We start from the raw sequence: 15,362 nt of genomic DNA on the forward strand, positions 1-15,362 counted from the left end.
CTTTGGCAAAAACAAGAGTCTGAATTGCTGAGTCTGAATTGTTCATCATCTGTATTTGTAATTCCTGTGTAAATGGCAGCTGTGTTTCCATAAAATGGACACAATACTATGAAGACGAGACATCAAAGCATACAGGAGGAGGGCGATTAGTAAATGTTTTTGAGGTCAGAGAAGCTGGAAGACAGGAAACATCTACTGTAGGAACGGGTGGGAATACTTCAGTATGTATCCAGGCAGAGAAGGGCTCATGTGAGTGGGTTTAGACTCGTGCTGATCCAAATATTTGTGTGTGTGGTTGTTTGCAAAAAAATCCAAATTGAAATTCCAAATTGACCCTTAATCTGGACTTCCTGTCCCTCTGCAGATCTGAAAGGAACATGAGAGGTCTCGGCATGAGTGAGACCGCTCTCTCTCTCTCTCCGGCCTTACTGAGATCATGAGGGAACTGTTTCCATTTGGCTAATGTGGGTTTGATCCACGGTGATGTATGTGAAGTGGCAGGATGTGGGGTGTGGGGTCAATGTGAAGCTGGGTCTCTGTGGATGGGTGATATGAGGAGGGACAAAAGCAGTTATATGTTCAGGGGGAAGAAGGACAGAGGGGGTGTATGCATACCAACAACCAACAGCACACGGGACCTGTTTGAATTTGCATGCCCTCTCCTTGAAGTGATCACAGATTTATGCTGAGATTGCACACATATCTCAAGTGGATTCAAACAGGGCCAGCAACTAATTGCTACACTGTAGGTGTAGTGTTGACACACTGAGGTGTATGGGAGAGATACAGGGTGAGAAGAATAGCATGGAGTTTACCTTCTACGTCATTACAGTCATAGTCTTGAGTGAAGCGTGGATGGAGAGACAAAAGCACACAAACACATGAACGCAAAGCCACTGCACCTCCTGTGTAAAGCAGAAAACAGCACCTTTACAAATGGATGAAATGACAATTCACAATGTCAAGCTCAAACCACACGGAAATTACTTTCAGCTTGAATGATTGGTGAAGTAATGGTGTGCTATGTATCCGAGACGTGTAAGAGCACAGGAATGTCTGCTCTTTTATTCTGCAGCTACTCCAGCACTGAAAGCCGTGAGAGCCACATGTAGCCACAAACTGTACATGACATCCTACACATAACTGGCAGTGATGGAATACAGAACATTAACAGCAGTGGAGTCCAGAAGTAGAAGTTACAGCGTTATGGAAGGTGGTAAAACATGTAGACGAACATTAGCAGACAACCTACCTTTGACCCTCTCTCCACGGTTGAGTTGGATCTCCCCCTCCCCTTGTGGTGTGTAGGGCTTGACCACAATGAAGGTACGTCCCGGGACAGCACTGTAGAGTTTCCGTTTGGGCCCACGGGGGCCCGTCAGTGCTGAAGGCGTGTGATGAGGGGGGCTTGGGTCTCTCTGCACTGAGCCAGGGCTGTAAACAAACACATATGTTACTGTGGTGATTCCAGGGAGCTGGTAACTGAAGCCTGTGGTCACCGACATGGTTGTCAGCGGGACGGCAACCTGGTGACACCCCCTGGTTGTTACGCTGGCCAGGGAGGGATTCATTAACAAGTCCAAGTGCCTGTCGATCAACAGTTAACAATCAGTGTTCAATGGGAGAGTCATGAGAGGAGAGTACACTCCTCCTCCTCTTATTCCCTCTCTTCCTTCTTCAGTAGCACAGACAATACCCTTCTTGCTCCCGTTCACCCTCTCCTTCTTTCACTCCCCTCTCCCCCGTATCCTAAACGAGGTAGAAGCAAACATGTTGACGATAAGAGGGACTGCACTGTTGCCTTCTCTGTGTGGATCTGTCAGATCCGTCTGAAAGCCCCCATCAGTCAAACACATCCTGAGTTGGGGCTCCAGAAGAAGCCCCCTTCCAGAGAGGGCGAGAGATCCCCGTGTGTCCCCAGTTCCAGCTGCTCCAAGCTGGGTTACAGATCCTGCCTCGTCCTTGAGTCCTGCTGTGGAGGAGAGAGGCTGGGTCTGCTCCCCGACTCCCGCTCCTTCTCCTGGGAGTCCCGCCGCGTCTGCCTCTCCTCTCCCCTCCACCCCTCACACGCAAACGCTCGCTCACTCACACTCACACACACTCTGACAATGCTGCTGCTGCTCTTCGCGGCTCCCCGACCCTTTGACGGCTCGCTCACACACCACAAGCCCTCTATGTGCATTCTAGCCGTGCGCACAGGCACATACACAGACAGCCCCCTCCACTCCTGCTAACATTGCACCTCCGCTAGCATGGCATGCGCCACCACCAGCATGATGCTAACACATCGCTGACACTCGCATACGCACACTAGTCCCAAAGCACGACTGATCTCCTGCTGCCTGTCTGCCTGCAAGCGTGCATGCGCCATGGCTCCCTGAGGCAGGCTGTGCGAGTATGTACGTGTGTGTGTGTGTGTGTGTGTGTGTGTGTGTGTGTGTGTGCGTGTGCAGTGGGGCGGGGGGCAAAAAGCTCCAGCCCATTTGGTTTAATTGTCGCTCCTCCCTCTTTCCCTTTGCCTTGAATCCCCTCCTTGTTTCTTTCATTCTCTCACTTCCAAATCCCCCTCTTATCCCTCTCCTCCTCAACATTTCTTCGCATTGCATCTTCACTCTCTCCCCCTCCTTCATTCTCTCTCTGGCGGTTAATTCTAATCCAGCAGCGGCAGAGCTCCGCCTCGTCTCCATTCATCACTACAGTACCTCGCCACCACGGTGGAAGTTCCATTCAGCAGTTAGGCAGCTCCTGCTCTTGTCTCGTGTTTAATGATGAGTTTGTGTTTCACAGTAGGCTATGAGGCTTACATTGGCAACTGCACTTCTTTAAATAAAAATACTGAACGACTTTTGCCAGAGATCAGATATCAGAAATTCAGAAACATCCAAATCGATGAAATGTGATATGCCTAAATGTCTTTTATTAATTTGATCACATTTCTACAATCCAATATCTGCCCTCTTTACATTTACCATGTAAGATTTGACTATAAGTCAAATATAATATATACTACTGTAAGATTAGATTTCTAATGTGAAAGCAATTTCCGTAGGATGCACTTTAACTCTTAAGTTACCATGAGAATAATTAGTGGTATAGTTTGCCCACGTGTTGGTAATATCTCAGACCGCACTTCTCCATTATTACATATCCTCTCTGGCTGTAATACAGTTGGAAGGGTCTACCAGAAAGCTTTGTACAGTTACTTTGAAATTAGACCAAATGAGAGCAAAGAGCAGACTCTTCTTTGAAGGAAGCTTTAAAAAGCAGTTTAGTATCTCTAATTTATCTCTCATCTGCATTCAAGAGGGACACGACAAATACTCAGTGTCCTTGCCTTTCTCCAGAGTTGCATCTCTTGATGATTTTGCAAGTTGCATGCCTATTTTCAAAGTCCTGTTGAAAACTGGATATGAAAAAGTATTCTACCTAGAGATCAATACATCAATTTCATTTCAGCGTGATATCTACTTTATTTTTCAACCAATGAGCATTGGTGTTACAATTTTAAACATGCCACTTGGTAGATGAATTTTGCATGATGACATGATTCACCGTTTTCTGCTACATTTGCAACAGCTTGTTTTTCTTGCTTACTTTTCTTTGTTGTATCTTTTTTCTCTTTCCCTCTCTTTCACTCTGCCTCATTATAAGTAGCTTCTACAAGACACAGATGAAGGATCCATTGTATGCACACACACACACACACAAAGTTATAATGCAGTATATTACAAAAGCGCCATGGTTTCCTAGGACACCAGTCCTGCCTCTGTAACGATGGCAACTATCAATAAAAGGAAAGAAGATATAGCCAACAAATGCACTGATCAGTAGTCAATAATATGCACTCGGATCGCCAGTCAACTGTCATATATCATTGGCCTTAAAATACACAGATTATTGTCCCAACTGACTGTTTTCTGTCTTTATTCTCATTTCACACCGAAAAAAACCACTATACAGCTGTTGAATGAGGAAGCTGTAATTCAGCTTATACAGATATCAGTGGCCTTGACCCAATATTATTTTATTCTTCATGCAAATAAAGGGAATTCAAATACAGTAAGTTGCAAATATAAATGTTTCATCCTAAATAGTTTACAGTATGGGGGTTCCACCCTTTGTGGATAGCTGTATAAATGCTATTAACTGTATCTTTGAAACATGAATTTGTTGTTTGGTTTCACCAAAAGGTATTTGGTTTTTATAGCAGCACTCAGAATGGGAAGAGCTCATTGAAACAAACTGTTCAGTTTGTGTAAATAGATATCTAGAACAAATCAGTTGATGGGGTTTTGAAGTATATTTGTGTGCAAGATCAAGAGCAAACATGTGCATCTTGTTACATGCCGTTCACCTTTTCATCAGTCTTTTCGAGATTGGATCAAATTTGAGATTATTTTAGATAAGTGGCCCTTATCAGAAGTCTCAATTAATTAAAAAAAACCTGGGCATGCCAATCAATGAGACCCGGTTATATCCGCAATGATATCCACAATGTTTGATGCCTTCAGACATGCTAAATTCTTAAGAGTCCGTTTTATATATTGCGCATGTATCTTATTGTAAATTGCTGTAACACTTATGAGGGGCTTTATACTGCATGACCCGATCGTATTGTGTTCATTTATTGTGTGGCCGGGTCAGCGCAGAGAGCATCAGTGTTTTAAACAAAGACGGAAGATAAAATGCAAAATAGATTCATGTTAGCCTATCAGCATCACCCTCTGACACAAGTTATGATATGCAAAGAGCAATACTAGTGTGTCCACCTTTGATGTGGATTCTCGACAGGTGAAGCAGAAGAAGCTCAACTCTTCTTCTCCTCCTCTTCCTGTCCTCCTTTCTTCTCTGTGTCGCTCAGCCCTTTGGCTGTGTTAAGGCGCCATGTATAATCTACACACCAACAGCAACTTGTGTAACTAATGCAAAGAAAGAGGGAACAGCAACACACGAATGTGAAGGAAGGGGGAAGGTAATGTGACACCCCCATGTTGGGCTTGTTGCCTTTATTCATGCCATTATTCATCATGATGGGTCCAGATACAGCACATAAGCAGGTAATGCCAGTTTCTTGCTCAATGGCACCACTAGCAACCACAATAACCTTACATGACAACATGTTTCAAGTAATGTTGTGTGACTGCATCTTTACTTGAAATGGGGATTCGGGGGGGGATTAATTATCTCTTTGTATTGACAGCACATCATGGTAAGTAGCCAATTAACCTCTTATGACACGAGCAAACTTGCTTTGTTCTAAATAAAATAGCAACACCCAGTGTCATGTCTTATTATATTGTCAACTGCATTAGCTGGAGTGATTGTCATCACCACATGTTTGTCTTTGTAACGTGATCTAGTCCTAATAAAGCTGACCGAACTGTATTTTGACTATTGTGTCCATCTAAAATCCCTGCTAAAGCCTGGACCAAGCTGTTGAACCCTGGCAGCACTGCACACGTGCCACGAGAAGGAAGTGATGGTGTGTTCCACAGGAACTTGATGGAGTCTGCCGTCGGGCGGGCTGTTGACCGGCCAAACTAATTTCACACTCCCCTGGTACCCATAATGCCTCGAGTGAAAGCGTCGCCATAAACAGAAGGTCAGAGAGAGAAACAGAGATGGGGAGGGAGAAATATTAGAGGGGAAGTAATCAAGGACAGCATCAGTCCCACTTGGGTGCCGGTTCAGGCCATGGAGAGCAGCTGCTCGCTTTGGGCTTTTCATACATTCACCTCACTTTACTACTTGCTGTAAGGCAGGGTCATGCAAAAGAGCCTCAACTCCCCTGTTTACAGAAGGCCATTTAGAGCAGGACACAGCAGACATTCTAAGCATGCTATCTTTTTCTTTCTTTTCTGTGCACTCTGTTCAATCAACCTTGTAGAAAATGAGCACAATGACAATGAGCAAAAGATATGTTTCTCTGTCAGTGAACGCTAATGCTAATGTAGAGCCAGAAATAGTAGAATAAGATGCACTTAGTTTGTTACCATAAATGGGCCACACACACACACACGTCAGAGCTTTAGTTTCTATGTGGTGTGACGTGTGCATGTTACATGATCTAATAAAGGATGTTGACTGCTCTCTGCCTGCAAACCATACAGTAGATTAATGGCACTGTGTGCATGTGTTTTTGTGTGTGTATGAATGACAGAAGGAGAGGGGGAGGGAGAGAACGTCTCTGATGATTGAGTAAAGTGACAGCAGAGAATTAGAGGGAGACGGGAGTATGGCTGGAGCTGTCTGTAATGCAATTCCCCTGTCAGACATCAGACAGGTTCACTCTCACAGACACACACACACACACACACACACACACACACACACACACACACACACAGTGTGTGGCATCCAGGACCCACACTAGGTGTGTGCTGTACATCGGTGATCTTGCTCTGACATATGATCATAATAAAAAGCTTAACAAACAAAGTGTCAGTAAACCACTTAAATCTATCGCTCCGAGATGTGACCAGAGCCCTGGTTTACTGTTCAGTTTGTCTAATGGTTCGATGTACAAGGCAGGAGATGTGTTCCAGCACCCCAACTACATCTGTGGATTCATGTATCTATCGAGTGACGAGCTGTTTTGAACTCAGTGGCTCGCCCAATGATATTATTCATAGCTCTAATTTCAGAATGTATCCGTTGTCTCTCAATCTCTCACACACAAACCGACAAACACATTCACAGCTTGGCAGCCTTCAATTGGTCCCCAATGTGATCGTTATTAGCCACTTTCCATCTGTCTATCTGTGAACTGTGAAAACACCCATGCACATTGCTATGTTCAAGTGGCTATACATACATGCCCTCGCATACAAACACAGCAACAAACACACAGCGATTTGAAGTGTGATATTTGCCCTCCGTCCTCCCAGCAGGACAAATGCAGTATTTCATCCTAGCTTGTTACATAAACACGGCTGTCAGACACACACCATGCCACTGATCATTGTCCTCATACCCTGATAGGAGCACGGTCCACACAACTGCTACACCAAATGCAATTATAACAGACCTCACACTGATCAGTGTTTCAATCAGCCACTAAGAATCTGAACATTTTCAGATTAATTTCCTAGTTTATGCTTCATACAGATTACTTTTCTGGGTTGGGTGCGAGCAGAGTTTCAACAGGAAACGACTTTCTGTGCCTGGGATTGATGTATGAATAAATAAATACGATTTTGCACCGATTGATGTTATGTCATCACCAGTAGCAGACGGTAGCAGATGGAATAAGACGCAGAATGCTGCCTGGTGACTAACAAGTGATTCGGACACATCACATGGCACTTTTTGCTTTTTGAAAGGTGGTTTAAAGATCACAGTCGGTGTTTAATCACAAGGTCAATCACAGATGATCTATGTGAATAACTGCCAAGGCTGGTAAGTGTGAGACATGAATTAGGAACATAAAGAGAGAGATTTGCTTCTTTACAAAGCTTTTAAAAACATGTTAAATTGAGAAATCAGAGAAACTGGAAAGACCATATGACAGCACTGGGCAGCTCCGTCAGTGACAGGTTGCTTCAGCCGCGGTGTGTGAAGGAGAGACACAGCAGATCCTTCCTTCCCGCTGCTGTCAGACTCACAATCAACACTGCTCCCAATATACCACACGTACCAAAAAACGCAATCTATCAACTCATTCATTCATGTGCAATATCAATATTCTGTGCAATATCAACATTTGATTTTTCCTATTTCATACGTGCAATAATGTTACATCTCATTTAAGTTTTTGTTCATTTTAAGGTTACCTTATTCTTTATATCTTTACTGTATAATTACTTATTTGTTATAGCTGTTGTGTTTTTTGCTGATGCCATTTTTTCTTTCTTTTCAGTTCCTTGCTGCTGTAATACTACACACATTATTAAAGGATTATCTTATCTTATCCTGTCTTATGTGATCTTATCTCATGACTTTGAAATCTTACGGACCTGAGTCTTCCACGATGGCCGTGTCCGTGAGGGTAGCCATGGCTGTGGGACCTTCTGGGAACCGGCCTGTCCTCTTCATGCATGTGATGTAGCGATGGCGAACGGGAATGGGAGGATCTAGAGCTGCCCGTACTCTGGAGACTGCTGTCAGGGATCTCTCCGTGACGGCTCTGACACAGGACAGAAGAAGAGGCGAGTATCATATGCAGCACGTGTACAACATTGTAATTTTTTCCTTCACTTTTTCCGTCTACCCGGAATTTGAAAATGTTAAAATGTGCATGACCACACACACACACCCACGCACACACATATATAACAAATTCAAACATACCTGCAGAGCCTCACTAGCTCCGTCTTACCTCTCCAAGGCTGCTGTGCTGCTGCTGCCCAAGAGCTGGCAGACTGTGCAGTGACGGGACAGGGGAGTGACCCTGACGGCCACGAATTTCTCTCGGGGCCTGACCGCGGATGTGATCGTGGTCCCCGTTCAGGTTGTTGTCACTCGCAGAGCGAAGCAATGAACGTGGCGAGGGCAGGGGGCCAGGTGTCGCACGTCGACGGCTGGTGTAGGAGGGGGTCTCCCTGAAAGGCACTGAGAGGAGAAAGAGACAGAGAGAAACTCTTTACACCTTTATTACGTGGAGCTACTGTAGCAAACACAACGAACAGAATGGTCTGATGGGGAAATAACTGCAACTCCGCACATCTCACGGTCACTCAATTTTGTTTCAAACTTGAATCCATTTAATTTGCAACATATTTACGGTGCTATAATCTATATGCATACTTTTACAGACGGATCAAGTGATACAACGATACATCTGGTATTGATGGTACTGCAGCAAAGCCTTAGCGATGAGAATATTGTATCATGGTAGCTCCTAGTGAATATTATAGATTATATGACTTATAATTATCATATTTTAATATTTATTACTGAAAAATGGGTCACCCAAATACAGATAAAGGAAATCAGTTTAGTAGTTTGATAATTGCATCAGTGGATATTTTCAAGGAGCTGTGAATTAAGTATTCTCTTCATACAATAATAAACGTGTGTTTAAATTCACACATACAAGCACACTGGCTTGGTAAAGTGCATCTAAAGTGTAATGATGAAGTGGCAAAATTATCATTAAAATTTAGAGAAGCATACATTACAAACACATATGAATATCACATATGATTTCCATTTAAAATTAATTGTTAAACGGTATTAACTATTTGAACATTTCACACTGTCAAAATAGGGGTATTATATCCTGTCTACACTAGATGGCAGAGTTTTCCTGTATGTACATGTCACAAACAAAAAAAGCTCAACTCAGCATGGATCCAATAAATCCCTGAAACCTTCTCCACATCCCTTACATTTCCATTCCATTTCCATTTTCACTTCTGTATATAACCTGTAATCACTTTCCTTGAGCCTCTCCCCTATCCACACTCAGCCATTCTTCAGTCTGCCTGGTGAACTACTACCACTGCTGTCAACATACCAACATCCGACACTTTGTGGACCTTTATGATTTCAGCCAGATCAAAGTTTCCTGCTATAATAGCCACCTGGAGGTTGGGATAGAGAAGAGTAAAGGGAAGGGAAAGGGGAAAATACATGTGACGGAAAGGGAAGAACAGCTATTAAAATCAAACAACTCACAAAAATAAATGAATATAAATACATCCGTCAATGTTCTGGGCGCTGTGCGGAACAGCCTGCCTTATGTACAAACAAATTAACTTTGATGTGCACAGGAAGTGTCAGTCTCAATTTCACATGGACTTCATCAACCAGAAAGGCTGAAAATCAGAAACAGACCGCGATGGTAAGCCAGCAGTCGGTGGGTGCCATTACACTGCTTAAGTTTTTAATAGCAATCAATGATTCAATGTAGCAGCAAGATGTAAGGTGTGATAATACACACACGGTAACGTGCACTGGTTCTTGGATACCACACATACCTGAAAGGCGGTCTGGCTGTTGTAGTTTTTGATCTCCTTATTGGCCCCCCGGAACAGGATAACTCGTGCACAGCTATCCTGAATGACAACAAAGAGATGTATATGTTTGGCTCGGACTTTAAAGTGTCATCGCATTTGATATGCAAAAACATGTAAAAAAATTTAAAAAATGACATGATTTGGTTTATAAAATTTGAATAATGGCTACATTATGATAATGAACAGGCTGTGCAGTGAGAATGTTGTTGTCAAAGGTAGCCACTGATTAAATGTATGCAAGTGTGAGAATGAATCCAACAGAGGCAACTCTAGAGGCAGTGCAGAGTGAACAAGGATGCCCTTTGAAAAGTCCTTGTGCTGTGCATGTTGTTATCTCCTATCATTAAGATGATGTGTGTTTGGAATATAGGGGTGGTTTAATTCATATTTCATGATGAGTTAATGAAAGACTATCTTTGTTCAAATATGGACACTTTTCTGTTTCGAACAGCAGAGTTGTACTGGAAGTGATTGCTGTCTACATTTGAAGATCTATAATTAGAGTGAAGAAATTAGTGAAATATTCCTTTTTAAATAACTCCCTTTTTCCTGTCAATCAATCAATCAATCAATATCAGTGCCACTGCCTTCTCTTTCTTTCTCTCTCTTAGCGTATACTCATACACACATATATACCTCATAAGCCACGTGCAGACTCTGAGCTACTCACACCACAACACATTTTTGTCCCAAACTGTTCCCATATAAACGTGACGGAGCAGAACCAAAAACGTTTTTTTTTAAATGATATCACCTCGACAAAATCCAAGACTGAATTAAATAATTGCATCATTGATTTATTTTAATATTAAACTGCCTCCGTCTGATTGTAAAAGCAACAGACGGCGGGGAGTTGTGGTTTGTGTTGTGATGAACTTGAATTTAAACTTGACATTCAATTAACTATAATATCACTACACTAAATGAAGACCTGAACACACAATTTCAAATTACCACTGTTCGGATTCTCAGATGACATTAAAGCGACATGGTGCTGATGCAACAACGACTCCGTCCATTTGCAACAATGGATTTCAGTATCCACCACACAAATTGTAGATACTGTCCAGTACAAACAATTGATTCATATTAATATCCTCGCTAATGACAAATGCAAACAAAAGCTACTTGACAGCTAACATCTCCCTGTTGTGTAAAGTCCCCTGCCAGAATGAGTTAGTGCATTGTACAATTTTGAATCTACTTTTAGACATGATTCCCACTCAAACTGATACAAACAAAGGCTTTAAGACATTGGTGGAAAACAATGCATTATTACTATGTAATAACAATCTGCTAACATTTCACCCGAAGCACAGCGACCATGAAGTTGTATAGCTGATAAAGTCCAGCACTAGATTTGTATCAATTTACATCTTTTAGTTACAAGAAACAGAAAAAGGAGAGCAGGAAATGAAAAAGGCCCTGTACTCATCATTTAAGATTGCAAGTGAGTGTAGTAAGACAATGGTTATTATAAAAGGCATTCAACGTAGAGTCTGACGGCAAAGCAATGGCTAAATTCTAACTAAAAGATACCTGCGGGTATGAAAACATAGGATTCCTTTAATAGAAGGAACACATTCCAACAAGCACAAAACAGACATCCTCAATAGTTCACAACCACATCTACTTGTGTGTCAGACTATTACCACATATTGTTGTGTGTGTCAATGAGCACAGGCCCCTCTGGGGGGAAAAAAAAGCCCAATTGTAGATTGATAGACATGGTTATGTGCTGACTGGCGAGGGTCGATTTGTAATTTAACACTGATAGCAGAATTAGCAGGACTAGCCTGGCTCTACAATCAGTGCAACGGCTCTGGTGACTCCAGTCATTACTGAGTCACACATTAAAGAACATGCTCGCATAAATGAATTCAAAATATGGTTTAGTTGATAACGTCCATGGGATTTAGCTCATCAAGCTGAGTGTATCTGATGAACCACTCTTGTATTATACCAGATATACGACTGTATGAGGTTAACGCTGATGCACTGTGGCACCCTCTTCTGGTAAGACACATAGATGGTAGCTATGAATAGAAAGAATAAGAATTTATACTATCTTGATCCCTTTAAGGGGGAAATTTTTCTCTGCATTTGACCCATCCCTGTATATAGGGAGGAGTGGGCTGCCACTGACAGGCGCCCGGGGGTTCAGTGTATTGCTCGGGTACACTTCGATGTGTGACACTTCCCGGTCGGGTATCGAACCGTTGACCTTCCAGTTTCCAGACGACCTCTTAACCCAGTGCTCCACGGTCGCCCCTATGGGTGCTGTGCCTGAACTGAGCAGGGTGTATAATGACCATGGTGCCAACTGGGTCACTGTAAACCTGCTCAAGCCTGCAAGGGCCATGTATACATAGATGGTGAACTTTTGTAAATGGAGCAGGTGTTATGAATAATGCATGAATACTCTTGCTGCTAATAGCCCAATACAACTGCTAAGGTTGTATGGGCTACCTGACAGGCAGTTTCTTGCCTTGTTTTCATGTATAGAGATAAGAGAGCTACATCAGATATCACATTGGGGACGTGTAATCCCACAGTGAATGCGATGATGGATACCCGTCTTCCAAAAGCAGCAAAGAACTTTCTCTTCAGCCGTGAGACTGATTTTAGTTTTGTTGTGCGACTCAGATTCAGTCCTCTCCGACTGTGTTGAGAGCAGCATTTCTTTGAGCTCTGTTTACGGTGTCAAAACTTTCCATCACTTGCTCTGCTGTTCACTATTTTTCAGACTACTGAGCTCCTGAAAAACCTCCCAGCTGGAAAGTGTGTTTTGTTATTATGACGACCAGCAACCGTGAGTCAGTAGCATGTCAGGTCGCAGTGGCACAACAGTAGCCTGTGCATGTTCCTTTTTAAAATAGTGATTTTGACATTTGTTGCTTTTTTCTCCTGTTTCGATAGGTTTTCAAAGGTAACTTAAAATTATGTTTTTTAATGTGTTGAAACTAGAAGGGTACATGGAGAGGGGTTTCAAAATTGACCCATTCTACACCGTTCCACCAAGTTTCATGAAAATAGGGCCAACGTTGTTTTCGTATTTCTGCTGACAAACACAACAAAGCAAACTGAAAACATAACCTCCTTGGCGGAGGTGTTAACAATGCTTCTGCACCCACTTTAGGAACCACTGGTCTAAGGGTTACACGCAAAGCCCATCTGGCACACCTGAATCGCTCCCTTTGCCTGCATTTTATAAGATACCGAGCCTGTTTCATTGTTTTTGCGTCTTGTATTCAGGTCAACACTCTTACCTTCTTAAATAATCAAATGAATGACGCTCAACAGCTGAATTCTTGAATATGTGTTATTTACATAGATGCATTACAGACACGCGCACTCGCGCGCGCATGCTCGAAGGCCAATTACAGTGTGGGCCATCTGTCTTGCTCTTCTCTCCAAAGCTTCCTATAGGAATTCATGAAGAAAACCTTTCCAGTAGTCCTCACCATGGTTTGCTAGATGTGATTACATTTTCTACACAGGAATACGCAGTGAGCTAAGTCAAGTACTTTACAGTAATGACGCGAGTCAGTCATGTGTAAAGAGTGTGACAGATGGTACCTCTCACCGCCATGTTTATACAGTTGAGGATTCTTCTCTCATTGGATTTGAAGCAGATTTGGCATCCTCCACCGAAAGTAAAGCTCGTTTTTACATTGGATTGTGACTAACATCCAAAGCACATAAGAAGCACGATTTTGGGCTGAAATCGTCCTCATTATTGTGTACAACAACAGCATAATACAAGTACTGTAACATAGAGGATACTGATACTTCCTCTGTACAGTTTATTAAAGAGTTGTCCCAAGATTGTATTAATCTGACTGGTTTAGATTATGTTATATATGTTATAGATACTGGTAGTATTATCAATACTGCTAATTGGTTCGGTTCCTTATCGGTTATTTTTGATTATTCTGTGAGAAAAGAAAGACAGCCTTTTTCTTTCTGCAATGGTACATAAGCATCCGAGCCTGTTTCGAGTTGGTTTGAACCACGCTGAGAGAAATCGTTTCTGCGATCAATCAGCTCAACGTGGCGTCCGAACACTCATCCTCAGCGGTGGAAGCACACAAGAGCTGGGAGCATATCCATTACTAGACTGTAAACTTACAAGAAGTTGTACAAATGACTGTAGATCAAACAAAATATATCCATTCTCTCTTTTATTATATCCACTCCTGCTGCACACACAACACACACACAACCACCCCTGGCTCTCCCTTCACTGAGAAGTGTTTTAACACGTAGTGACTTTAGTCACATGGATGTGTTACGAACAGCATGTCTTACGTTTTGATGCTGTGCTTCCAAAACCCATGGTGAAATACACTCTCACACACACACACACACACACACACACACACACACACACACACACACACACACACACACACACACACACACACACACACACACACACACACACACACACACACACACACACACACACACACACACACACACACACACACACACACACACACACTCTCTCTCACTCTCATGAGACTATACTATGGTGTTCCAGTCCAGTTGAAGCAGGTCATTCCTCATGACTGGAATACATAGTTCCAATTACAACATGCAAACATACACACACACATTTTTCACTTGTTAATGAAGTAAAGTGCTAATTTAATGTTAATGAACTGAGCACTAATCTCTTTTTCCGATGAAGGAGAAGACAAAACCTCTTCCAGAACGCCCAGTTACACGTTTCTCATGTCGCCTCAAACCAACCAGGACAAAACTAATCATTTTCCCAGGAGGACGCTGGTTTCCACTGCTCCTACCTCCCAGTGTCCTCATGTAACTCTACGGATAGAGACAGAACACAGTCATTCACATTTTAAAACACACATTGTTTCATTCCTGCTATCAAGGACCCAAAAATATATTATTATTTTAGAAGCTGCAACAACAATTTAAGTTTTCCAGTACATCACATACTGTGGAGTGCAATACAAATACCACCACCCCAACCATCATCCCAACCAAATTGCCTCACTTGGGGACTACAAAGGTTGGCAGGTATGCACAAACTATTTCCTTCGCAGGTATCAATGTGATGCTGATTTTTGTGGAAATTAAAGAAAATTACGAAAAGAATAAGGCTGGAAATGTTCTATATTTTTCTTATTTCCAACAAATCAAGAGATGAAAATGAAAATTAATTTAGCCTATTGATATAGCATCATGTTCTGTGCTACAGACATTTATTTTAGTCTTACAACTATTAAAAACACATTATTGTTGCACTGGGTGATATTCATTACCATGAACATGGGTGCTTTAGTTTATTATGTGTCAGTGCCAAATAACACCTTTCTGCCGGCATAAATATTCACCAGGGCACCAATTGGTTGTTAATACACACATTCTTTT

General features: G+C 42.3%; 1 protein-coding gene across 1 annotated transcript in view; it reads right to left on the reverse strand.

Annotated features, from left to right (window-relative positions):
* shank3a (SH3 and multiple ankyrin repeat domains 3a) overlaps positions 1-15,362 on the reverse strand; it is a gene marked incomplete at both ends in the record, with an annotated part of 114,298 nt that overhangs the window by 49,462 nt on the left and 49,474 nt on the right. Inside the window, 5 exons of the mRNA XM_079278127.1 lie at positions 1,253-1,434; positions 7,956-8,125; positions 8,318-8,550; positions 9,458-9,524; positions 9,921-9,998. Coding sequence (XP_079134253.1) covers positions 1,253-1,434; positions 7,956-8,125; positions 8,318-8,550; positions 9,458-9,524; positions 9,921-9,998 — 730 coding nt within the window. The remainder of the gene's footprint in view (positions 1-1,252; positions 1,435-7,955; positions 8,126-8,317; positions 8,551-9,457; positions 9,525-9,920; positions 9,999-15,362) is intronic.

Source organism: Melanostigma gelatinosum (genome assembly GCF_949748355.1).
Source record: "Melanostigma gelatinosum genome assembly, chromosome: 1".
NCBI classification, from domain to species: Eukaryota; Metazoa; Chordata; class Actinopteri; order Perciformes; family Zoarcidae; genus Melanostigma; species Melanostigma gelatinosum.